Raw genomic sequence first — 25,791 nt, 5'->3', positions numbered from 1 at the left:
TACTGTACAGATCCAAACAGTAAACGTATATTTTTATCTCTTTATGATTTAAACAGTTTGTCTAAAACGTAACAACTGAGAGCATTTTATAGTAAATTTAAATTCGACTCTAAACACCACGTGTAACATCGTTGTCTTTACAGGTTTTCAAATGTTGTAGTTGCAGGTTTACAACAGCAGAGGTCAAACATGCTCTAAGCCAAAGAAGAAATCGTCCGCAAAAATTCACCGAGGAAGTACCTATTTGCAGCATTTAGTTAGTGTCTCACTCACAATATCTGTGTGTTTGTATGTAATATATTATAACATGTTTATTCTGCTTCAAGTTCTTATTACAAGTTCTGCTTAAGTTTGTTTTAAGCTCAACGCTTTTACATATGAGATAGCATCTGTAACGTTAGCCTATTAGCATCTCCGTGGTCGGTGAGTATTTTATCTACATTCTTTGTTTTAACGTTACGTCTATTCGTTTCTTATTTACGTTTATACTAATTTAACATGCTTTCTTGTCACTAAAAAAAAAAGCTCAGCTGTTTCGTTTTGTTTTCTTCGTACAGAATTACGAGCCAAAATGACATCCAAAACAAAAAAAGGTAACATTAGTGCAGCACACATGTATTCACGTTATGTCTCTCTTGCATTAATAATTAAAGCATGTTAGTTACTTTATTGTGTAAGTATTTTATATAAACACCACTTATGGTAATCAGTCGCATTTTATTACCATGACATTATTGACTATAGATCCATTACAAAACAATTTTGTTTCAGTTGGAAAGGTTGGCTCCAAAAACAAAGAAGATGCTCCTCATGAACTGGAGAGTCAGTTTCTTCTGCGGCTTCCTCAGGTCTGTATCACTATCGTTTAATTTGATTTCTGAAATAAAACTTAATATTCTGCCCAATGCACACTTTCAGTACAGACATTCATTTAAATAATGGAGGAGTTGAAAGTATTATGTGGTGTGATGACAGCCCCATAGTTCTGCATTTATGATAATGAGTATTTCAATTTTTGTAAGGCCAATGGCAGCATAACATATAATATGTTGCAATAAATAACCAGCTACAGTCTTAAGGTGTTAAGAAATATTAGGATACGATAACAAACATATTGTGAAGTTATACAGCATGACAGAATCACTCCATGCACACTACACTATCATATTGTAACACAGTATTGAATATACATATTACTTTATGTAAAGTGTAATTGTGGGAAGACTCAGTCCACTGTCAAGTAAGTAGCAACTGAACAACAATGCCAAGTTAGTGGGATGCAAAAACTGTTTTTGATATTTTAAATATGTTAAAATTCATTGAGTGATATATTGCCCTTTAGGAATATGCCTCTACAGTCAGACGGATTGCCCAGTCCAGCAGCATGAACATGAAAGACAGACTTACTATAGAGTTACATGGTAAGTAGGAAAAGTTCAGATTGATTCTCAGTTTATGAATCAAAGTCACTTGTGTATAACACCGTATATGTGCCGAGCTGACACAATATTTGTTTTTATTGCAAAAACATGGTTTAAAATCATGGGTATTCAATTAAAGTTCCAAGAGGTCCGGTCTATATATTTTCTTCCATACGGAGGTCTGTAAAATATGTTTTTTGAAAATAAATAAGTATTTAGTCAATTTAGCCCAGTTGGATATGCTGTTTAAAAGATATCTTTTATCAGGCCTTTTATTTTATATTTTGATATCCACAGTATGTATGTATTGTAGGCTCTGCAGCTTTAGGGGAATGCCCTCTTAATAGAAGTCTGATCATTCATATTTTCAAACAAAACAAAAAACTACGGACAACATACACATGTACATGTAATGTAACAATTAAAATGTTCTCATTATAAACCGACAACAAAGTGTACTTACTAAATAAGCCTTTCCATTCCATTCATACCACAACTATTTCTATCTTTAAATAATTTCCCAATAAGAAGGTTGTTCATTACAAAATGTGACCCTGCTTGTGACAACCCAGCTGGTTTAAATTGTTACCTTATTCTATTTTATTCTAGCTGATGGTCGCCATGGGATTGTACGTGTGGACCGTGTTCCTTTAGCGTGTAAATTAGTCGATTTACCCTGCATCCTGGAATCACTGAAGACTGTTGACAAAAAGACCTTATACAAGACTGCTGATATCTGTCAGGTAAATTCTCTACTTTCAAAACACTCTGAAACATGCAAAATGGGCCACTTATAAAACTTTAATCCAACACCGAAGTAACTGCAACCTGAATTTTTTATAGCTATATGCATTTTTCAAGTGCTCTTGTATCTACTTTTCCTTTTTCTTGTTTTAGATGCTTGTGTGCACTCTGGATGGAGATCTCTATCCCCCTCTTGAGGAGCCCACTGGCACTGCAGACTCCAAAGGCAAAAAGAAAGACAAGGACAGGGACAAGAAATTTGTCTGGAACCACGGCAGTAAGTACCCCTATCTATATTTGTATTTGTTAGAATAGATCTGGAATGAGTGTCAAGACAGCCTACGAGTAATTGAGTGATCAAACTCATGTAATATGCATTTACATCTGTCTCTCCTCAGTTACCCTCCCTCTAAAGAACACAAGAAAGAGGCGGTTCAGAAAGACGGCGAAGAAGAAGGTAACCTCATTTGATTTCCCTCAACTGTTTTTCCAGTTTGTCTTCTCTTTTCATCTCTCTCCTTCTCTGATTCCAAAATGCTCTATCAGCCCGGGTTGGTAAAATGTTTACTCTTGCAGGAAAAGATCAATGAGTTAATGGTAACCTACGATTTACATTTAAATAAAACATTCCATCTTCATTTGCCACCAAGGTATGCAGGAAAGCAATTTGCCTGTGGCTATGATTGAAGTGACTGCAAGTGAGTGGAAGGCTCTTGAATAAATCTTCTTTAAGTTGAAGCCGGCTATTGACTTGGCATCCTTTTTTAATCGCTAATGTGTTCTCTGGCACACAGCCACTCCCTACTGTTAGTATATGTGGGCATTTAGATGCTTGTGTGCTGTTTTTTGAGAATGCTTTTCCCGGGGCTGCATTCTAACCTGATTTATTTTTACAGTACATCGAGTCTCCTGATGTGGAAAAAGAGGTGAAGAGGCTCTTGAGCACAGATGCCGAAGCTGTCAGTGTTCGTATCCTTTTTGTTTTCTTTTTCCTTCTTACTCTCGCTGGAGGCAAATTTCAAAGCCAATTTACATGCCCGTGTCAATTTACATGCCTGCGTCATGCTTGACTCTATTTTCTGTAATACCGAGCATTTTCACCAGGTGGCAGACTTGCTCACTGATCAAGTGGTTGGTGAAGTTCAGAATGAAAGTATAAGAGGATAAAAGGTGGCATGAGTCACGTATTAATTTGTGGAGCTTGACGGCACAGTGATGTAACAAAATGAGCTGGTCCAGAAGGGATTATTGGGTTATCATAAAGGGATTATTGCTATATAAACCTTGACCCAGTGGTTAGGATGGGAGATTATTGCTGAAGATGAGAGTAAAGAACCTGACAACAGCTTATCTCTATCCAACCTGGAATCCTCACCTGGAACATCTGGACACAAGGGTCATGGCTCCTCAGGTAACCAAGCTAATAAACTATCCCCGTGTCTATCATATGAGCACTCACAATACAAAAAGATGTTTCGAATGCCTCGTTCTCGAGTAATGCAAGCTGTACTTCCCAATTTAGTCCAACACGACGAACTTCGGGAGATCTTCAACGACATCAGCAGCAGCAGCGAGGATGAAGATGAAGAGGGCGAACGGCACGAGGATGAAGACCTCAACATCATGGACACTGAAGACGACATGGTCAGGCAACTCCACGAGAAGCTGAGCGAGAGTGACGGAGGACGAGATGAGAACAATCAGATCGGTAAGGGCTGTCTGAATCAGCACTGCAGAACCCAATTTAAAATCCAGATACAGTATCGCAGAGAGGCAGACCGGCAGACAAACAACAGCTGACCTAGATTAGTTTTGTAATGAAGAGCGTGCTGCTGTATTTAGGTCAGATGTACCGGCCGTCTGGAGTTTTTACCCATAGTAGTGATTGACAGACACACATGACCTTCATCTTTCAGGCTTGTCACCTGTCAGCTTTCATTGGCACATTAGTGCTAGAGCCAAACTTACAGAAAATTAGCCTGCTTATCGTCATGTCTTTATGGTCTGATAATCCTTAAGGAAAAGGGTTTGACCTAAGAGTAACCTAAATTAATTTAATATTAGAATATGTATGGTAAATATGACATTTTTCTTAGCTATAGTTTACCACCAAAAACAGCCCATAATTTACTCAACCTGATGTCATCCCAGATGTATGTCACTTATTTTCTTAAGTAGTTATATATTAAAATCCTGTCATGTTATCCAATCATTTAGCTCTCAATATGTTACACAACCATATGGTGGCAATCTGATTTTATATCACATGGGTTTTCGCATGTTTTGTCATAAGACATGCAGAACCAGAGATTTAGTGTATATTAATGTGCCGTCTGAAGAAATAAAATCATGTACATCTGTGAAGCAATAAGGGTGAGTAAAGCTATAAGTCACATAATGTTTGCTTGATTTGGTGAAACATCAATCTTCAGATCCTGTGTATTATCCACAAAGCCTGGAAATGTGTATATTTCCCCATTGGAACCAAGAATTGAACTGCTAAATGCACGAGCTGCTGTTCAGTATTTATGCAGTCTGAAGGGTTGAGTGTATGGAGTATGTGAAGTGTGAAGGGTTTTACGGATAATTGGATACCTTAGATTAAACAAACGTTCACAGTTCAACTTGCTCTTAAAGGTAAAGAAGAGCTCTAAATGAGGGATATCAACATCAGGGCTCGCTACTCACGCGTGTTAACCGGGATTCTTGCGTAAGGCTCACAAACTCATTTGATTTTCAGTAATGGAGTACCAGGTGCAGATCAACAATCTGAAATCCAAACTGCAGGAAACACGTGCCCGCAAGAAGCAACAGGAGAAATTGATCATGGAGGTGGAAAATCAAGCCTTGCGGGTGAGTAATAAACGATTAAAGGTACAAACATTCATTAAAAATCATTTCATCATGTATTGGTGACGTATCTTTGGTGCTGCGCTGTCTTGTAAAATAACCCAAGAAGGAAGGTTTTAAAAAAAGGCATAAATATTGCATTTCCCACAGTCAGCTATTTTTTACATGACTCAAAATAAAGCATAAAAATGAATTGCTCTGCCAAGTGCTCCATCGGGAGGATTTAGACGCAGTGAAACAGGGTCGGACATGTGCCTTAACACTGTCATTTTAGCCGGGCAGTGTCGACGGCGCTGGCCACATTTGTCAGCGGTCATTACAGTCACAACGGACAGGGAAAGGTCACTCATATCTGAGCTCTAGTCACCAGCCACCAATCAAATAGATCTGTTTACAAGCAGCTAAGACATTCACAAACGGCTTGCATCAAAACGGCGCACTGTCAGTTTCATCAAGCCTCTCTCTCTCTTTTTTCAGGATCGCTTGCAGTCTCACTTGAACGACATGATTCATCAAGAGGACCAAGAGATGGAACAGGTTGGATTACACACAAACCCAAAGGCCTGCATGAATGTAGCATAGAACATTTATTACTTTGCATTGCTTTTACATATTCCCACAGCTACGGGTGAATGTAGTTTTTCTCATGCAATATTGCTGAGCAGTAGAGCGGTGTTATTGCATTACATGTCTTCTACTTAATTCACCCCAACCTATAGCCCTTGATCAATGTCACTTTCTTCTGCACTGTTTGTTTACACCTAAACTGACAAATTGCCTGAGGGGAAAAAAGTAACAACGTTGGAGGTGTTGTAGAGCATATTTCACTTAGCCTTCAATTATACCCCTACTGCTAGCCATCCATCATCTCTATTCTCTTTCAACAGCTGGCCTCCCTGCAAGAGCAGCTGGACTCGCTGATGGACAAGTGATGCCTGACAGTTACAAAGATAATGGATTACAAAGAGCCGGAGACGACTGCACAACACAAGTTTTAGCCATTATCTATTGTAACTAAAAACTTTAAAAGACGGTTCACCCCAAATTTTTTTAATCTTTTTGACTTTCTTTCTTCCGCAGAACACAACTGAAGATATTCTGAAGAATGTTGGTAGCCCATCAACTGCGACACCCATTCACTTTCATTGTATGCACACAAAACCAATAAAAGTCAATGGGTACCGTCGTTGTGCGGTTACCAACATTCTTTAGAATATCTTGAGTTGTGTTCTTTAGAAGAATGAGTCATACAGTGTTGAAAGGACAATAGAGTGAGTAAGTGAAGACAGAATTTAATTTTTGGGTGAACTATCGCTTTAAATTTGTTGTGTGTTTCAATGATAAACATTGAAAGATCTTTTTGTTCTGAATCAATTTGGATCTTGGAGGGCCACTGTCCTGCAAAGTTTAGTTTTAACACCTGAAAAAAGTATTTGTGATCTTTAAGATTTCTTGAAAATAACAGACATGTGTTGGTTACGGTTGGAACTAAACTCTGGAGGACAGCGATCCTTCAGGACTGGAGTTAAATAGCTCACCTCACACGCTTCTGTCATACCCTTGTTTGCAAGATTGTGTATGTGTACTTTGTGTGGCTACTGTATCAAGTCAAATAAATACATTTAAAACTATTTAGTTTAGTGTTTGGATCAGTTGAGTCAGGAAATTTGAGCTACACTCATTACGAAGTTAAACAAACTGGAAAGAACAACTAGATACTTCTGAATCATTCTGTCTGGTGCAGTTTCCGCTCAATCATACCAGCAAAGACTTTTGGGGATTACCGACTTCTATTGCCTTCCAGAATGATCCCAACACCCACCACGCATTGAGTTCTGCTTTCTGGTTGCCTGTCCTTTCGTTTCTTACAGGGGATTAGAGTAAAGATTCTGGGGGGTTGAGGGATTAGCCTAGGCAGATTAAAGTGGCTATCCTCAACCTGTTAATCCAGCCATCTGTCAGAAAGCAGACAGGCAGCACTGGGTTTAGGGTTGTGATTCGTCTCTCTTCCTCAGCCTGCTAATTAACGGTGCCAGAGACCTGCACTCACCGGCTACAGGACATTACTTCTCCGACTGATTCAATAAAGTGCACATCAGAAGCACTCTTTCCACTAGAGCTCAGAATGGAAGAGACGTATCTGCTTAACCATCCCGGAGTGAAGAAGAAGATTCTGAACGGGGGTCAAGGACCGCTGCCACATTTTCCAAAGGGAACCAAGGTAAGACACCGGATGATGTGAGGGGATTTCAGATGAAGCACCTGCTGTTATAAACGTGTTTTATTGGACATTTGTTTGGTGGGTTAATGTCTAACCATTTGCGTTGATTGGAAATCGTTGTCGCCTGATTTTATTGATGATAGAAAGGTTGCATCTGTGACCCAAAACATTTGGTCCATATAATCGCTCGAAACACATTTGGCAACCCATCGGTTTGGACAGCGGCAGAGGCACATGGTATCTGTGCCAGGTGACTTTTCCCCTCTTGCTTGTCCAGCCATATGGCCCTCAGCCTGGAGAGGATGACAAACATTTTCCATCACAATGCCAACATTAATCCCTCCATTTACCACCTGTGCTCTGTATTCCGTGTGCTCCCATTCCATCAAGGTACCTCCGTAAAGATACTTAAGAATGACAATACGTTTCAAATGTCCTTTTGGAAGAGAGTCCTGTGGGCTGTGTTGGTTTCCCATCAACATTAAAGGCCACAAATAAAAATGTGAAATTTGAAAGAATGAAGCTGTCATCCTGGCATTAGATGACAGGGTGTGAATTAAACGGGAATAAATATCTCTTTAACACTGTTCTCATTCTCTTTGTCCTCTTTTGTTCAACCCACACAGCTGGTGTTCCACTTCCAGACTCTGTTGGACGACTTTGAAAGAACAGTCATTGACGACAGTCGCAAAAACAAGCATCCCACTGAAATTTTCGTGGGGAAGATGTTCAAGATGGAGGTGTGGGAGGTGCTGTTAACCTCCATGAGGATCGGAGAAGTGGCAGAGTTCTGGTGTGACGCTACTGTAGGTGCTAGAATTAAAACAAATTCTCTTTGTTTTGCCTCCCACTGTGTGTACTCTTCCTGCTTGTGTAATCACTCCTGCTTATATTGGATCCAAATTCATCTTCTAAAGAGGAAGGAGGAGAATTCCTCTGATTCATTACGTGTACCAGACGACCTTTGGTGGCCTCCCACATGTTCTATCAACATTTGCATTTGTTGTTATTCTCAAAATGCGGGAAAGCAAAGAAATCTATTCTGCAAGTCAAATGAGACTTAAGGCTCCGGTTGTATCGTTGGTGTAGAAATAAATAAAGTCTGTGTTTCCTCAGCACACAGGCCTTTATCCCATCGTCTCCAAAGGGATTCGATTGATCGCTCAGGGCAAGGACCCTTTGGAGGGCCAGAAACACATGTGTGGCGTGGGCAACGTGTTTCACTACCACTCAACAGGATTCCCAGAGCTGGATGAGCTAATGAGAACGCCACAGCCTTTAATATTCATCATGGAGCTAATCCAGGTGGGTCAGGTGTGCTCAAAACAAGCAGTGTAACAACCGTATACATATACATACGCACCCTTGAACACAACCACACTTCAGTTCCACTTCACCTCCAACAGATTTCTCACTGCTACCCAAGCAGAGCATAACAAAATATACGCAATCCAGTGCTACACGCAGGGAAAGAAATGCTGTTCCCTATTCTCAGCCTGTGTTTTCAATCCTCAGCCAGGCGTGACGAGCACGCTCCAATTGTCTGTCTTCCTCAGGTGGGCGACCCGTTTTCTTACCAGCGTGAGTCGTGGATGATGGAGAAGGATGAGAAGTTGAAGGTCGTGCCCAAGCTTCATTACCTGGGCAACACTCTGGTCAAGCAGGGCCGGTTTCGCGAAGCCGCGGAGAAGTACCAGGAAGCCGTGGTTCTGCTCCGTACGGTGCAATCCAGGGTAAAATAAGGGGGCGTAGAGAAATCATCAGGGTAAAACATCAAGTAAACAATTTCTCATTACATCTAAACACTTTAATGAATGCAAATGAATGTGTTCCCGTGCAGGAGATGCCAGGAGACGAAGACTACATTAATCTGGGCAGGCTCATCATTCCTCTGGTGCTGAACTACTGCCAGTGTATGTTAGAGTTAGAGGAATATTATGAGGTCATAGAACACACCACAGAGCTCCTGGAGAAACACAAAGGTGCGTTTTATGGTATACATATACAATCCTGGCAAAAGGTGATGTCCGAATTTTGAAAGCTTACATCTTTGCCTTTTATTCAGATGTATTATTTAAAAAAAAGCTAGAAGCAATTTAGCATTTTTCCATATACAGTTCCATATCAGTCTTTGTGTAGATGCCTGAAATATGATCTGTGGTTCACAAATATAGCTCAAAATATTTTTCACGTTTTATTCTAGGACATAAACACACACCAGTTCAAACCTGCTTGTGATTTTTTAAAGTCTCAAAAACAGCAATTATGAGCAAGCTAAATGGAACTTCAAACATTGTTGGGTGTGTTAAGCACAAATATGGCAACATGCGCTTAAATATAAAAAAAACGTGAATGGGGATTCGTTCACTGAGTGATTAGTTACCAGAAAACATGTTTTAGTAAAATCTGAAAGAGTTGTCGAAGGTTTAGTGGTGGTGATGGTGACTGGTGTATTCTGCTTATAGCGATTGTATTTATACTTCTAAAATAATTTAATATTGTGTTCATTTTATGTCAAAAGGATCTTGATAGACAAAACATGTACGTATCATAAACCTTAGTTAATCACAGAGCTTATTTAGTCTGTGGAAAACGGCTGACTGCATGAGCAGAGAGGACAGAAGTTGCTCTGTGAAATCTTCTTGAAGCATGAAAACTAAAGTGACAGATGTATCGCCTCTCCAGCAGCGTGGGTAGTTTCCCTAATAAGCCGTATGCATATGCAGTGTGCGCGGCGAATTCAGCCACCCGCGGTTCCCTTTCATCAGGGACGCTGTCCCCTCCAATACCAAGCATTCATTTCCTTCTGTCGCGGCCCGTGTGTCACCCACACCTTGTTGTCTCATCGACTTCAAATCTTCCATCCTTGCTCCATGTACCATTCTTCTCGGGTGTTACCCAGGAGCACGTCCTCTTTCTGAAGAGCCGCTGTGTTCTACCCGGAGGCTGACGTTGGCCGGGGGAAGTGTGTTTAAATGTTGCCCGGTTGAAAGATTTAGTGAGAAGAATGATCAAATGAAAGAGGGAAAGAGCTGTCAATAGGGGATCTTAGCAGCCTTTTGAGTGCACTCAGCACAGAGTGAGGATTAGATTGTGTAGGCCTTTTTGGGGATGTGGCAGAGCTCTAATGCTTTTTTTGACATTATGAACGTTTAATGGGAATATCTGAGTTCTAAGGGTTAATGAACTGTTATTCACTCAATATCGGAAGGTTTTCAAAAGGTTTCACAAAGCTATATATCATTAAACATGCTTAGTTGGATGTAAAAATAAAGGGGTTTGGAAAATATTCCTTTATAGACGGTTTCATTTGACACACGCACCTGGCCCAAAGTTAACTTCCGGTCTTTTTGTTTGTACTATAACAAATTGTTTTATATTTGATTTATATTAAACGTTATTTATGTTAATATTTTATTGTAGCCTATATCAATTGTATTAAAGGAGTAGATTAAAACTACTCAACAGAACATGATCCTTTGCAGAGGTCAACCGTAAGTCAAGTTTGGGCTCAAAAGTTTTTTTTATGTTAATGTCACTGAAACTGTGTGTAAAAATATTGAATTGAAATTTTACATTGTTTTATAATGCATGATGAAAAACAAAGGAGTGATATGAAAATAGACATAAAAACTAGGGGGCGTCAACAAACTTCTAAGATGAATTAAAATAGTTGAAAATAGAACATCCATTCAAATATGCAAAAACAACAAAAATTTGATATTCTTAGGCCGTGTTTACACTTGACAAGAAAAAGTTGACAATGGCACTTTTTGTGGTAACAAACAGCTGCCGGAAATGTTCAAAGAATAGCATTTGTGCACAAAGGCAGCTTAGAGAGACAGACTTCATAGGCAGCGTAACGGAAGTCTATCTAAATTATAAACTAGAGCGTCTTTGCAATAACCAATCAAATATTTAAAAACTGCAATACAAATGTCTCGCTCGAAATGGAATCAGAAGTTTTTGAAAGTGAAAATTAAACGTTCATTTATACAAAACTATGCTCCAACAGGCCGCCAGTTTATTTTTTCACGCTTGAGCCTTTTCAACCAATCACAAGAGGTCTCCGTAAGGTGTGGAAAAAGGTGCTTGACGAAGGCCGGGTTTCTTCAACCTCAAAAGACGATCTTAACTGCATAAAAAGACTATGCCGTTTAAAAATAGTATTATAATGTAAAACAGATGAAAGCAGCTTCAAAAAAGAAGTCAAGTGTGAACACAGCCTTAGTATTCTGTTGTTTTTATAACAACAAATTTAAATATTTTTATTCATGGCAAACTCCAGAATATTTTATTGGCAAGACATTGTGAATGTGCGGGAGGGCTCAAATATTGTTGGTGGCAATGGGGGGCCTTGAAATCATACAAAATATCAGCATTTGATCCATTCTGTGGTTGAGACAGCCATTTGTAGGGCAATTCACACAGGGTCCACTCTTACAAAAACAGATGAAACAGAATGCAGAGATGTCTCGAGAGACATTTTAGAAATTGAACTTCTTTCAGCTTGATATTAAAAACACAGCACTCAAAGCGCAAGATGCTGAACAGAGATGCATTGCAAAGATGTCAGTCTAATGCATATTTACATAGCAAATACATGACTATTAACACAAGAAAAGGATGCTGCTTCAGGAGCTTTAGCATTCTAATAGCTTCAATATGTCAGAAGAACAACAATATACAGTATATATAATCTCATTGTACAATATCTCTCTGCTTTTTATCCAGATTGCGTAAAAGCTTACTACAAGCGAGCAAAGGCCTATGCAGCCGTGTGGAGTGAGAAGGAGGCCAGAAAAGACTTCCAGAGGGTGGCCAACCTTGATATCACACTGTCCAGACTGGTGCACAGAGACCTTCATCTTCTCTCTGAGAGAATGAAGGAAAAAAACTGGGAGGATAAAGAAAGATACTGGAACATTCTGAAACATAAACAAGAGAATGAACCGGAGGAGGAAGAGAAGGACATCGCCGTAATGCATGTAAAAGAGGAGAGCCCAGGAGAACATTCTCAAACTCCTGAAGCGCGCACTGAAGCAGAGAAGGAATTAAAGAAATCGGCAGCGAAGGAAAACAAGCATGATATCAAAAGTGAAGAGTCCGATCGCAGGACAGCAGCTCTGACCAAGGGCAAGGACTGGCAGCAGATGCTACGGCTAATCATGCTGCTCCAAGATGAAGGCAATTTCAATGTAAAAGAGCATCGCTACGCCGAGGCGAGTGCAAAGTTCAAGGATGCTCTGGAGTATATAGACCATCTCCAAACTAAGGTGAGCCTGTTTACTGAAAAGGCAGCATATAACACTGAACTGTAGAATGCACAGCTGTGTGTTTATGCAAAAGATTAGTGATGCATAGTTATCGATTTGAACCACCTCCTAACCTTAAGCATTAAAATTCAGTGCATAGCCCGCTCAGTGTTGTTTGTGCTGAGGACATGAATGATACCTCATGCATGCAGCTGGTTTAGAAGAGGTGCACTTGGCGGACGACAATAGGGGTAAAACAATCCCCTTGACTTACAATTAAGTAGCGATCCGAAACATTTAGAGAGAAAATATCATAGAGACATGGGCTCCTTTGACCTAGTAAGCAACCGCTTCGCAACCATACTAGAGACAACCCGAAATGTCCTTATTTTTGGTAGAAATGCACTTAAAACCACTAGAAATGTCATAGGAATTATCATGCAACTTTCAACATTTCCGAGCATAACTGAGATACACTTTACATACAAACACATTTTTGCATGTGCCGGAAGATACAAAATCTGCTTAGCGAGTCTGACAGGGAAGTTTAAAATCCCCTATGGGAATTCCCTATGGGAATTTTAGCAGTCATATGGCTGGGTGAGCATCCTTCTCCGTGTGTTTTTGAGGTGGAACATAAAGGAGAAGACTGGGATTCTCTGGAGAAAGTTCGTCTGCCACTCTGTCTGAACCTCAGTCAATGTAAACTGGAGCTCAGGGAATACTGTGAAGTGGTGGAACTTAACACTAAACTGCTGAAGAAACATAAAGGTGAGTTTATACGCTCATTCGCTGCATAAATGGACAGACATTTACAGTCTTCCATGCAAGTAATAGCACATATATCATGATAGAAATGATTATAGACAGATTATATTTACATCCGCAGTATATACTGTGTCTCAAATCATTAATGAAGATTATTAATAGACCTCTGTCTGACATCTCAAGTGACCAGCCATGCATGTAGGTGTGGGTTTATCTCGAATATATTATACCACAGTAAGAGACTTTGTGAAGACAATTGATTTACATGTTGGCAGAGCAGTCTATAAACAACTGTAAAGAAAACATTGAAAGAACAAAAATGTGCATAATGATCACTATTTCTGCCAACTCTCTTACATGTTTAACTAGTGCATCGCACTTTTGATCAATATGTATCAGATGGACACATCTCAATGCCTCACCTTTCACTTTTTACTGACTCAAGAAGTTTAATCAACTGCATCATTCACCATATTGATTTTTCCCCTGGTATCTCTCGATGCAAAGAGTGAAATCCATTGTTTTTTTAGATGAATTATTTATTCTGAATTCCATGCAGTGTGGCAAGGTCTTATATCCCTTTTACTTTCATCTCGCCTGCAGACAATCTGAAGGCGGTATACCAGCGGGCACGGGCTCACTCGGCATTATGCAACGAGGATGAAGCTCGCCGAGATTTCAATAAGGTTCTGCATCTGGATCCCAAGTTCAAGCCCATCGTTAAGCAGGAGATAAAGATGATGTGCGATAACCTCAGAGTGAAATGCATCGGCGAGAAGAAAAACTACTGGACCAGCACCCAGGAGAAGTTGCAGGCCAACAGCAAAGAGAAGAAAAAAGCAGAACGGGAGGAGGGCAAGATGTCATCTGGAGAGGTCAACGCTGAAGCTTCACCTCAAAACAAAGGCGAAGGACTACGGACATCAGACGGCTTTAGCTGGTCAGAGGAGAGCTCAAGGGTTGAGGAAGGTAATAAAGATGAAGGACAGGAGAAGAAAAACAGCCAGAACAAAGAGGAGAGCTCTCTGACCCCAAGCGAAGAGAAAGGAAAAACAGATAATAAAGCTGTAGATAAAGATAGGGACTCGGTCCAAAACAATGCAGAGGGAGATACAGAGCACAGACAAAGACCAGAAATAGATAGCAGGAGTGAAGAAGCTCAACTGACCAATTACATCTCAAAGAGAAAGGACGAGACCGCCAATGAAGATGAAGGATCTACTGCAAAGTCAGACAAAAGTGAACGCACTGTAGCATCAGAGGAAGAAAGACTGATGGAGTAGACAGACATGAGTGGAGGTGTTGTAACAGAGAAAAGAAAGACATCTAGTGAATTGAAGATGGAGAAGGTTTGTGTTGGGGTATCGACAGAGACATCATCTGCAAAGCCTGAGAAATCCACCCAAAGTGTCAAACGCAAACAAAAAAAGAAAAAGAACAAGTCAATGTTGAAAGAAATGAAACCATGAAAATTCTGTCTTTATTTGCTCATCCTCATGTTATTCCCCAGTCGTTTTAAGACGAACCAGACAAGATGTATAACAAATAAAAATTTATTATTTTGTACATAAGTAGAAAGCAGCCAGTAACTCATTCATTTTTAAAACGCCTTCACATTTTGTACAGATTAAAAACATGAAACAAAAAGACATGAATTGTGTTGTTAATATAAATTAACTGTATTACATACCGATAACCAAAAACACAGCACACATTGCAAGGAGACATAAAACAACACGTGGAATGTTTGTATTCAGGTCACTTGAGCTAAAGAGAACACGTCATGAGGGTTGTGATGATGTCACGGGTTCAAAGGTTAAATTAGCAAATGTTGTGTAGTACAATATTACAAAAAAATCTGCTGAGCCGGAAACATCGGGGTATTGACATGTCTGCTACATACAAACAAAAATAATGAGTGCATTCGATAATGAGGCAGATGGCAAATATAGCTCAGGCAGCCCTTAGCAATGCTGTATAAACCATAAAATAATGTCCTTCAGGTTTTTCAACAGCCTACAAACATTCAGCACACCTTGTGGTTAAAGAGTAGATATGATACGAGTTAAATGCTGGATATCTATGTTAAGTGTTTCTAATGCATATGGTGTGTAATGTCTAGTAGACCTTATATGTAATGTACTAAATAATGCTACATGATTTGCTACTATGCATGAGCTTTGTATTGGATCATACAGTCTATCTCACACTTGCTAGGAGATGTATATTACTTCATTTGAAAAAAATCAGAGCCCAACTTAAAATTTTCTAGTGACTAGTATTAACATCAGAATGTTTACAAGTGGCTCAGTTGAGGTTTTATAAATGTTTCACTTGTGGAAGCAGGCGCTTGAAAAAACATTACAAAACTTTAACACTAAACCTTGAAAATTTTAAACGCAACAAGCCAAAATATTTCTTTGGGACTGGGCCATTGATTTGAACACATTTTTAGAGTGCTGAAAATTAAAAAATAAAATACCTAAAGCTGCAAGCTGTAACCTGTTTTTAAAATAAATTAATAATCTGTTATTGACAAGTAAAAAAAAATCAACCTTCAAAACTAGACCCTTGCCTTTTCCAGATTTGCAACAGTAGCTGTTGGGTCAGATTTTTGCATCAATTTACTTCAACACACAAAATAAATACACAAAGTTACCTGTAATTCAAACGGCGATGGCGATATGTGAACCTGGAAGACAAAACCAGTCTTTTGGGTACATTTTCCAAAATTGAGATATCTAAATTAACTGAAAGCTGAATAAACAAGCTTTCTTTTGATGTATTTATTAGGATAGGACAATATCTGGCTGAGATACAGCCCTTTAAAGCTCTGGAATCTGAGGGTGCAAAATATCTAAATATTGAGAAAATTGCCTTCGAGGTTGTTAATCGGATGCGCTGTAGCAGGCCATCCACTCACAAAAATAATGTTTTCATTTATTTAGGTAAATTCATTTACAAAATATCTTCATGGAACATGATCTTTACTTAATGTACTAATAATTTTTGGGGATAAAAGAAAAATCGATCATTTTGACCCATGCAATGTATTTTTGGTTTTTACTAAAATTGTGATCCAGGGTCACATATAGAGGCAAAAGTTACAGACTGCAGCTTTAACTTGCTGTATTTTTTTATATCAGCCACTAAACCTATTTGAACTGATGTTCGGTACTTTTCGTGTAATGACTTGAAAAAATTAAAATGACTTAAAAATTAAAACTGTTCCCAGATTTCTCATTAGCAAATAAAAGAGATTTGAAAGAATAAAATGCAATGCTGTGTGCATATTTGTGTGTTCGCCTGTGTGAGATGATTTGATTCTGAAGCACTGGAATGATAAATGGGTGAACACCAGATGTTGATCGTAATGAAGATTCACGCAAGTTAAACAGAGGCAGGCACACGGTGCAAAGAACCCCTCTCTCTCTCTCCCTCGATATGCTTATTTGTCCTATCTCTATTATGAAGCCACCTCACCTTTATGAAGACCAGCTTGGAGATGTGTGTCCTCGGGGACAGTTCCTTAGCAACTGCATCTCAACAAACAAGCAGTTCATCACACAGATGTAAAATAAAATCCCAGCCATGGCGCCTCGGGATTCAAAGCAAAATCTACACTGCGAGGGGGTCACTTTGTTTTTTGATGGAGAAGGAGAGAACGAGGAACTGCCATTTGCGGCGGGGATAATAACTTCAACATGTTTGCTGAAACAAATGGAGAACATCTCGAGCTCTCTCAAAGGCAATAATCTCGTTCCTGTTTCAGGGGCTGCCTTGCCACAACCCATCACAGTGAATATTTACACTCTTTTGTCTTTCCCATTTGCGGTGTTTCACGCCGTATCTGTTCCCCCTCGCCCTCTGCCTATCTGTTTCTCTTCTCTCTACATCCCCCAGCATCTTCTCCTCTCGTATAAATCTGACAGCCCACAGTAAATCACGCTTCCAAAATAAGCCTTTCGCTCTGTGTTGACAAAGACCGTGATCCATTTGCTGTCCTCCTTCCTCAGCCCGATGTTAAATAATTCTTCTACGTTCTTACTTTCATCGCCTTCCTTTAGATTGTAGAAATACTGAGATATTATAAACAGCACAAATGGTAAACAAAACACTGTTAATTAATTAATTGATATAAGGCTGGTATTCACAAAGTGGCACATCGCTCGGTTTGTGGGAGCTTTGAAGTTTTAAGGCATAATATCTGGGGTTTGGGTCAGAATGAATCAAGACTGTGACTTGCTGTAAAACAGGTTCCTCCCATCTGAAGCGGTGAGAGAGCGCTGAACCTGGATGAGCCATCATTCGGGGATCTACTTTCCCGTTCTGGTCACAGAGGACAGCTGTTATTTAACAGCAAGTGCTCTGACAACACAACATCACTATAAATCTCCATCGCCGAGAGGCCTTTCCTTTAGTGCCCAAAAAAACAATTGCAGAGAAATCTGCTCATCTCTGCCGCAAATCCTGTGTGAACGTATGGCTACACTGAAAACTATTTCTTAGTCTTTGTTTTTACCTTGTTTTTCCATCTCAACCAAAACAAGATGCATTAACTCGTGCAGCAAAATTACTTTTTCTACACTATTGACTTTGATTTGTCTTCATTGTGATTCTTTTTTATGTTCTGGGTTCAATAAAAGTTAAGCTCAAACAGTTTTTAAGCTCAATAAGAATCCTTTAAACCCTTTGATAAATAAAATATTTAAATAAATAAATATGGAAGTAAATTTTGTTTTTCTAAAGCACACATTTCCTACACTCAAAATAAAAGAAGGGGTTGAAAAAATATTATCAGATGAGAATGAAAGCAAATTCTGATAAAAAATACCTATTTTATGAAATGATGCTTCACAAGTAAATGTATCTCTTATATTACGTTTACTTATATTTAAACAACATAAAAATGTTAGATTAAGAAAATAATTTCATCAGTGTAGGTATCTGTGTATGTGACAGAGGAATGCATGTGTGAAAGAGCGAAAGAAAGATGCTCAGAGGAGAGCAGAACAGGGTAGGAGCACAGTGCTCACGGGCACTTTGGCATCTTCAATAAATGATAGCCTCTGTTGAAGATGTGTCATTTCTACAGTGTAAATAAGCTTGCCGGGCGTGCCGGCGATTCCCAGGAATCTGCTTTTTTCTGCTTCACAGAGCAAGGGCCGAGCATTGCTAAGCATGATTTTCCACGGGGTTTGTGTGTGCGTGTTTATATGTGCATGAGTCTGAAAACATTACATTTTAAAATGAAAAATAAAAAATCACAACACATAAGTTGCTGGCACAGAGGTACTTAAGGGGAGGAGCGCCCCCCCCCTCCCATATGGTGTAAGTCTTGTTTGTGGTTCTTGTGCTGTACGGATGAAGCCACACATCTTGCATTACTACAGGGGTTAGCACAGTGTCCGGATCAGTGCGGGCCTCTGGCACCATGTAAACATCATTAGTTTGTTTAGTTAGCACTCAGGTATTCCACAGCTCTTTGGGATCAACAAGTGGCCGCAGATTGAGAACGGTGGGCCAGGGGGTGTGTGTCTTCCTACACATTTCTCAGCCTATTTGTCTCTCTTAGCCTCACAACCCTGCCCACCATCAGACGAGCATTATGGCACCTGAAAACAAATGGGAAAAATATACCATAAGTCCGAAATAAATTTAAGATAAGGCACTAGATTGAAAATAAAAATAAATTTAATTTATTTGGCAATATTAAAAATAAATAAATAAATAAATAAATAATCAAAATACCAACAGCACAAAAATTAAACTGAAATAAAAAATGAAAACTAAAATATTACATATTTTTTAATTCAAAATATTTTAAAAACTACAATAAAACTGAAACAAACTCTTGATATATGCTGAAAGATTTCAATCTCTTCATTTCATGTGCTTGTTTGCATTCAAATCCGCAGCCTCAAGCTGTGTGGATCCAAGTAATACATTAATGACATAAAACATCTTCGGTTCTTTCATGTAACATGACTGACTCTCTTATAATGTTTTATTACATTCATGACATCAATTTGTTTCTAAAATAATTAAACAATAAGTGCACCTTCACAATATCAAGCCTCTGAGTTTATATTCAGTTTCTTCATGGACCTGGTTCAGACGGGAAGACGTTCCTCAGCTGCTCGATAACCTGCTGCAGCTGCACCACAGTGTCTTGCTCATTATCAAAATCTTCACCTGCAATAAAATATACATAAAAAATGTCCTCAGCAACTTTCATCACAGACTAACAGACACACATAACCCTAAAAGCCTTCCTGAAACTATATTTAAAAGTTATGTCTCAAAATCCTATTATAGATGGTTGGCAGGATGACAGGATGAAAGAGCATCGTGTTGCAAGGTTGTTCCAGGTCATACCTGCAGCTTCAGTGTCTGTCGTCTCTCTACTGGCCGGCTCCCCCTGGTGGCCACCCCCCGACACCGGAGAAGACAGAGAGGATGGATCTGAGCCATTGGCCTCGGACTCATCTTTGGGCTAGAAGACACGAAAAAGAATTAGAAGAGAAATGACATTTCAGGGAGAACAGGTGATATTAGGGTGTTCAACAAAAGTGTAAATCAAATGTTTGTCACTAGATATTATAGTTTCATCCTTAAAGTGATAGTTCATCCAAAAATGTTTTTTTTAATCATTTATTCACCCTCTTGTCATTCCAAACCTGTATGACTTTGTTTTGTTCTGCAGAACACAAAAGAAGATATTTTGAAGAATGATGTTAACCGGTACCCGTTCATTTGCATTGGTTTTGTGTTCACACAATGTGGGTGACTCTGAGGTTTGTTTACCAACTTTCTTCAAAATATCTTCTTTTGAGCTCTGCAGAAAGTCAAAAATGTTTGAAATGACATAAGGATAAATAAATAATGAGAGAAATTTTAGCTTGGGGCAAACTCTCCCTTTAAAAACACCAGCTTAGACAGCAACATCCATTACACACATGTGCATCGTGCAGTACGCAGCAAATCGCAATTGTACTCCAAACCACAGTCATGCTCCAGACAGAAAAGGCTGCTTTCAGTTTCTATGATGAAAACACATCTACTAAAATGCAATGTTTTCAAACCCTGCCAAAACTTTGGCGTTTATCACCCAGAGATTTGGTCTCTTTCAATACTTTAGAAAGGCAGTCGTTTATCTAAGGGAAGCCAAGTAATAAGAAATTGAGATGACTCGCCTCTTTCTCACATCTCACAGGCAGATGAGTTGAATCGGGGACGTCTGCATGAATGCCTCAAGTTATTCAGCACTAAACTCTTTATGGCTTTACAGAGATGTCCACCGAGGTAAGACTGTACTTTCCTAGAGCCTTTCAACGGTTGCAGCACGAGGAGTTAAAATCTCCATAATCTCCTTCCCCATGACACGTCTCTCAGTCGACTTCTCTCTTCCCCTCGATTTCCTCCTGATTCTTTTCCACCTACAGCCGCAGCCTCTGTGTTTTTCCTTTGCCTTCTCTCTTTATCCAAGCTGTCAATCATCTCCTGCCAGAACATATCCTCACTTCTGGACCATCTGCACGAGTACCTTCCTCATCCAGCTCTGCCCAAGCTTTCCATCTTTCTTCCTTCGGAGAAAAGGACTCGCTGCCCTGTCCATCTTTCTCCTTAAGCTCTGTGTATGTCAGCTTGAGAAATGACTTACCGTCAATTACTTCCCACTCCTCCTGTACGATTTCATCCCCATCAATGGTGTTCTCCCAATACATAACTCTTCGCTCTAACTCTCCCTTCCCATCTAAGCAATTTACCAGAAGCAATTTATCCAAAAGTTACTGTGTCTTCTTCTTTTACTGGCTCCACAGCTCTTTTCAACTCACAGTAATGGGTACTTTTTAACATCCTCTACTGCTCGGCCGAGTCCAGAAGAGGTTTGTTTGAACACAGAGGATATACATTCCCCAATCCGTTTTAAATAAAAGTAAATGCCATTGCTTTAGAAACTGTATATACATTATAGAGGTCTGGTTGTTTGTATTTATAGTAGGGCTATTAAACGATTCATGTGATCAATCGCATCCATAATAAAAGTTTGTGTTTACATAATATATGTCTGTGTACTGTGCATATTATTTTTACAAACACATGCACATGTATATTTTTAAGAAATATATTAAAATCAATAAATGTTTATATATAATGATTTGATTGTAAATTATAAATAAATGTATATTGTACATGCAGATATTTCCTAACAATTTAAATAGACTGTATGTGTACATGTATGTGTTTATTAATACAAAATAAATACGCACAGTAAACAGACATATATTATGTAAACACAAACGTTCATTCCGGATGCGTTTAATCTAGAGTGTATGAAATTAAACATCAGGTTTGATTTACTTCACACTAATAGAGAACACCGTTTGTGCTCTAGATTTCTGTGTATTAACTCAAAATGTATACGTTACATTAATATTAATGTTTGTGAGTAACGTGTCATAATAATACTTGATTTGTTTATACATGAAAAGCTGTCATCTATACAGTAAACTCTGTGCTGTGATACAATGTAGTTGTTTCAGCCAGCAATTGATTTCATACAGTTTATGTTCTGTTTATAAATAACTTGATATCTAACTTTCAGATAACAGAAACCCTCCAGCTGTCAGTGTTTCAAAATGGTGGCGAGTGATGTTACCTGCTTCCCATATATGTTCTGCCCTGTAAACGGGCAAATGTTTTGACAGGCGGCAAGCGTACAAAGAATCAGATCACGACCACTTTCGTTTCTTTTCCGTTTCATAGAGTGTAGCGCTGTCAGAGTAATATTGCAGGAGAAAGTTTCAGTGATATCTGTCAGGTAATACGGATGAGTCTCCTTGAGAAAACTCTCGGTGTCCCTAAACAACCTGCATAAGTAAGCATCACTGCCTCTATTCCTCTCTTTTACCCGTGTACACGTGATACATCAAGGCAGTCTTTAATGCAGTCTCTCATCCCGTCACAATCATCTGCCTACTCTTTGCCTCCAGCTTCAAATACTATTCTTCCCCCTCGATCTCTCTCATGCACCGTGTTCTGTAGATTTTGTAAGCCCGTCTTTTGTCTGATGGCTGTAAACTCCGGATATTCCTTTAAAGCCATAAACATCTATGACTAAAGGCACAGAAATGCCTGACTTACATATGCTATGGTCCAATATTTCATATAGAGAGTTCCTACTCTACTGTGTCTCATATTACAGGACTCCACGTGGGCATTTTATTCCTTTGAATAAAAAGGGACAGTGCACCCAAATAAACCTGTGTAGCTTCTTTCTCAGGAACGTTTAATCAAATAATAAATAACTGCTCCCTTTCATATATGTGTGGATGAGCACCAGGGGCCTTGAGACTCTACATTTTCATTGAACTGAAAAGAGTATTGAGACTCATGCTGTGTTCCCAAAATAAAAAAGTAATCCACATTTCCAAAGTAAATAACAGATTTTCGATGATCTCACCTGCAGCAGTAATTCTCTGAGTCTGTGTAGCTGGGACTCTAGTTGCTTGTTGTGATCCTCCAGAATCTGCATGCGCGTCTCTAGACGGGTCTTGTGCTGTCTGAGGACTCGTGCCTCGGCTAGGAGTTCCTCGTCCTCCTGACCGGCCGGTGACCCCGGACCCGATTCCAGTAGCTGGGGCGACGCTGCTGCTTCCTCGTGCTTCCATTTCAACCGCCGGTACTCGCTCTGCAGCACGCTTCAGATAACAACATCCTTGATATTACTCACCTCACCACCACATTAATGACATCATAATCATTTGGATCATTATACACTCAGGAAATATGATACACACGGAACCCACTTTGTAGTTATGATGATGTTTCTCTTCAATTCTATAGTACGAAAATGTAAGGGCTGTGCAATTAATTATGATCGATTTTTTATATCAATTTTGGCTACCATTGACCATGAAAACAAAATAATGGAGGTAAAACAATTATTGGGCTGCATTACTCTTTGAAAGTATTGTCTTATTTCTTCTCCTTAAAAGCCTAGACTAACTTTCCACAAGACTGTTTTGTCAGACATGTTAAATGTTGTTTGCCAACATGTTGAATCTGTGATTCTTAAAGGATTTATTTAAATGCATGCATTTATACTTCATTTATTTGATCTATTTTTTGCATTTCTTTTTATTTATATATTTTATATATTAAATACATGTTAAATAATCTTAATCCAGCAGCTGTAGTAAAAATGTACAGTATATTCTCAGCTATATACATACATAACAATACTAAGATATTTAAAAAATTACCATGGTGTTAATTTCATAGTATATACAGATTTATTATGAAAAACTAAGTAAATAACGTGGTCACTTTATCTTCGCAAATGCCTTCCTGTAGCTCAATTGGTAAAATACTGATTTAGATTCCCAAGGAACACACAGATGCAGATAAATGTGTGTTTTATCTTGAACGCACTGCACTGCAAGTCGCTTTGGATAAAAGCATCTGCCAAATTTATAAAACGATAGAAATATCAGCAAACGGGACATCAGAAACGATGCAGATTAACAGGGCAGATTCTCCAGCTCTGTCTGGTCCAATAATGACGGTGACCTTGATTTATTTAGAAGCTGAAGGTTGCAGATACCCTGAAGACAATAACAATTAATCTTGGTTTATTGACCTATTACTCACTTATTACAAAGCACGACCATATGAGCGCTTTACTAAAAGGTCAGAATTCACGCTGAAGACAAAACTCATAAATAACTCACATCTGAACCCTCTGGGATGACATGAAACAATGACTTTTTCCTGTCTCTAAAGCCTGTATTTAGATCTACATAGAAAATCTCATTCATCTGTCAAAAGATCACCTGTTTTGGACCTAACCTAACCATTATTAATGACCACAGTTTCCCAGCATTTTATCTCAACCAATTGAAAACTATTATCTTAATCCTCCGAAGAGCTTCAACATTTAAAAGACCAACAGGAAGAGTACAGAGAGTCATAATTACGCAGACAAATCATTTACCCCTTAAATATAACAGAGATAAGTCTAAGAGCCTCATATATCCCAGACCATCGCTAATCTCCGAGCAAAAGTAAGTACGCCATTTAGTGCTGAATAATTTGCATACTTAATCTTCAAATGTGAGTGTGAATGTGTGTTCCTGGCATCACACCCCACCTGTTCTCATTCTCCAGACGGTGGAGTGTGCGCTGCAGCTCCTCTCTGTCCTGGCAGTCCAGGTGGACCAGCAGGTGGCCGTGGGGGGAGTCCTGCTCGAGGGCGGGGCTGGAGTGACGTAGGAGGTAGTGATCTTCATCCCTGAGTCCCCCCAAATAGGAGACAATGCACACTGAGCACATTAGCCGAGCCACACAGCAGCAGACACACACACAAACAGAGCCGAGCGTGCACACGAGCAGCAGGTACATAAGCCAACTGCAAACAATGCAGCAGAGGCATATCTTCACAGAACACATGCATGCATATATTACATAAACTATGGGTGACATACTGCGGAGTACACGGGCACAAGGCAAAACACGCCAATATGCATAAAACAAATAGCAGCGTGGGTGCCGAACAAGTGGAGATCAAACAAACTCAGTACTCTCTGTTTCATCCGAAACAAAAAGCTAGAAGCGCAGCCAATAAACAAGAAACAAAAGCAGACAAAACAGGACAGACAGGAAGCAGTAACAATCACAGCTCTCACATTAGTCATATCCATTATATTTAACTTTCCGTTTTAATGCACAAGACTGTTCTTTTATGTGCTGCATTAAATGGGCCAGTAAACAAAGACGGCTTACAGAGAAATGGATGAAGGAAAATATGAGCCAAGGAAACAGCACACTGTCACATACTGAATGATTTTGACACATAAACTGTTTCACCGTCTCTCTTTACCTTTGAAGGAATAGTTAAAAATTGTATTTACCAATCTGCAGGTTACATATGAAAACTCTTTAAAATGTAAATTTACTAAGTCATTCCAAACCTTTATGACTTTCTTTCTTCTGCAGAACACAGAAGAAGATATTTTGAAGACTATGGTAACCTATCAACATTGGACCCCATTGACTTCCATGGCCAAAAGCACATTTCTCAAAATATTTTATTAAAGAGATGCACCGATACATAGAAGGATAATCTCTATCGGTTGATAAAGGCAATTTTCCACTATCAGACGATAGTTTAACAACAGCTGATGATCAGGGTTGATATATCTTGTCAGTCAAAAGACAACAGCACAATTCAATTCATTTGTGCGCTGTTTATAGAAAATCACCAGTTTGATGTTTAATATTAAAAGTCATTATTTGATTCAATTATAGTCAGAAAGTTAAATAATATCTGCAAATATCACTCTGAATATTCGGTGGAGAAATTTTGTCTCTATTCTACAGAAGAAAGTCATTTATAGGTTTAAACCACATAAGGGTGGGTAAAGTAAGACTCCCTTTATAGTCCTGGTGAAATAAAAAATCACAATTCCTATTATTTTATGAAATTTGCAGTGTTTGATATAAATAACTTATCATCTGTCCTCATAAT

At 39.0% G+C, this 25,791-nt stretch overlaps 3 protein-coding genes across 5 annotated transcripts in view; 2 read left to right on the top strand and 1 right to left on the bottom strand.

Moving 5' to 3' along the window:
• Positions 1 to 10: 10 nt before the first annotated feature.
• Positions 11 to 6,646, top strand: taf7 (TAF7 RNA polymerase II, TATA box binding protein (TBP)-associated factor). Its single transcript, XM_056769067.1, has 13 exons — positions 11 to 423; positions 558 to 593; positions 772 to 848; positions 1,343 to 1,421; positions 2,031 to 2,164; positions 2,319 to 2,442; positions 2,564 to 2,622; positions 3,062 to 3,134; positions 3,466 to 3,576; positions 3,688 to 3,873; positions 4,906 to 5,018; positions 5,493 to 5,552; positions 5,903 to 6,646. Exons 2-13 carry the CDS (start codon positions 572 to 574, stop codon positions 5,945 to 5,947), a joined length of 1,083 nt encoding a protein of 360 aa, XP_056625045.1. The 5' UTR covers positions 11 to 423; positions 558 to 571; the 3' UTR covers positions 5,948 to 6,646.
• Positions 6,647 to 7,104: 458 nt separating this feature from the next.
• Positions 7,105 to 14,695, top strand: LOC130437850 (aryl-hydrocarbon-interacting protein-like 1). The gene is made up of 8 exons (XM_056769491.1): positions 7,105 to 7,236; positions 7,863 to 8,042; positions 8,353 to 8,541; positions 8,793 to 8,969; positions 9,077 to 9,218; positions 11,971 to 12,512; positions 13,121 to 13,262; positions 13,863 to 14,695. Exons 1-8 carry the CDS (start codon positions 7,141 to 7,143, stop codon positions 14,540 to 14,542), a joined length of 2,148 nt encoding a protein of 715 aa, XP_056625469.1. The 5' UTR covers positions 7,105 to 7,140; the 3' UTR covers positions 14,543 to 14,695.
• A 99-nt stretch (positions 14,696 to 14,794) lies between these two features.
• Positions 14,795 to 25,791, bottom strand: part of drp2 (dystrophin related protein 2) — a 106,934-nt gene continuing 95,937 nt past the window's right edge. For 2 of the 3 annotated variants that reach the window (XM_056769486.1, XM_056769489.1), the window contains exons 19-23: positions 24,415 to 24,555; positions 22,726 to 22,963; positions 19,638 to 19,755; positions 19,321 to 19,454; positions 14,795 to 18,874 (exon numbers count right to left, since the gene is read on the bottom strand). In XM_056769486.1, the coding sequence (XP_056625464.1) occupies positions 19,360 to 19,454; positions 19,638 to 19,755; positions 22,726 to 22,963; positions 24,415 to 24,555 (592 nt within the window). In that variant the 3' untranslated portion in view covers positions 14,795 to 18,874; positions 19,321 to 19,359. Of the gene's footprint in view, positions 18,875 to 19,320; positions 19,455 to 19,637; positions 19,756 to 22,725; positions 22,964 to 24,414; positions 24,587 to 25,791 lie in introns of those variants that run through there. The other variant, XM_056769487.1, reaches the window with a different exon arrangement.

This window comes from Triplophysa dalaica, chromosome 16, assembly GCF_015846415.1.
Source record: "Triplophysa dalaica isolate WHDGS20190420 chromosome 16, ASM1584641v1, whole genome shotgun sequence".
In the NCBI taxonomy this organism is placed as follows: domain Eukaryota; kingdom Metazoa; phylum Chordata; class Actinopteri; order Cypriniformes; family Nemacheilidae; genus Triplophysa; species Triplophysa dalaica.
This window is presented reverse-complemented; position numbering and strand designations above follow the sequence as displayed.

Bases quoted from the DNA above. Each gene is read 5' to 3' on its own strand.
- taf7 (XM_056769067.1), top strand. From the start codon at position 572: ATGACATCCAAAACAAAAAAAG. The intron at 2,623-3,061 runs GTAACCTCATTT...TTATTTTTACAG, and splicing joins GAAAGACGGCGAAGAAGAAG to TACATCGAGTCTCCTGATGT. The intron at 3,135-3,465 runs GTATCCTTTTTG...CCCAGTGGTTAG, and splicing joins TGCCGAAGCTGTCAGTGTTC to GATGGGAGATTATTGCTGAA.
- LOC130437850 (XM_056769491.1), top strand. From the start codon at position 7,141: ATGGAAGAGACGTATCTGCTTAACCATCCCGGAGTGAAGAAGAAGATT. The intron at 9,219-11,970 runs GTGCGTTTTATG...CTTTTTATCCAG, and splicing joins GCTCCTGGAGAAACACAAAG to ATTGCGTAAAAGCTTACTAC. The intron at 13,263-13,862 runs GTGAGTTTATAC...TCTCGCCTGCAG, and splicing joins ACTGCTGAAGAAACATAAAG to ACAATCTGAAGGCGGTATAC.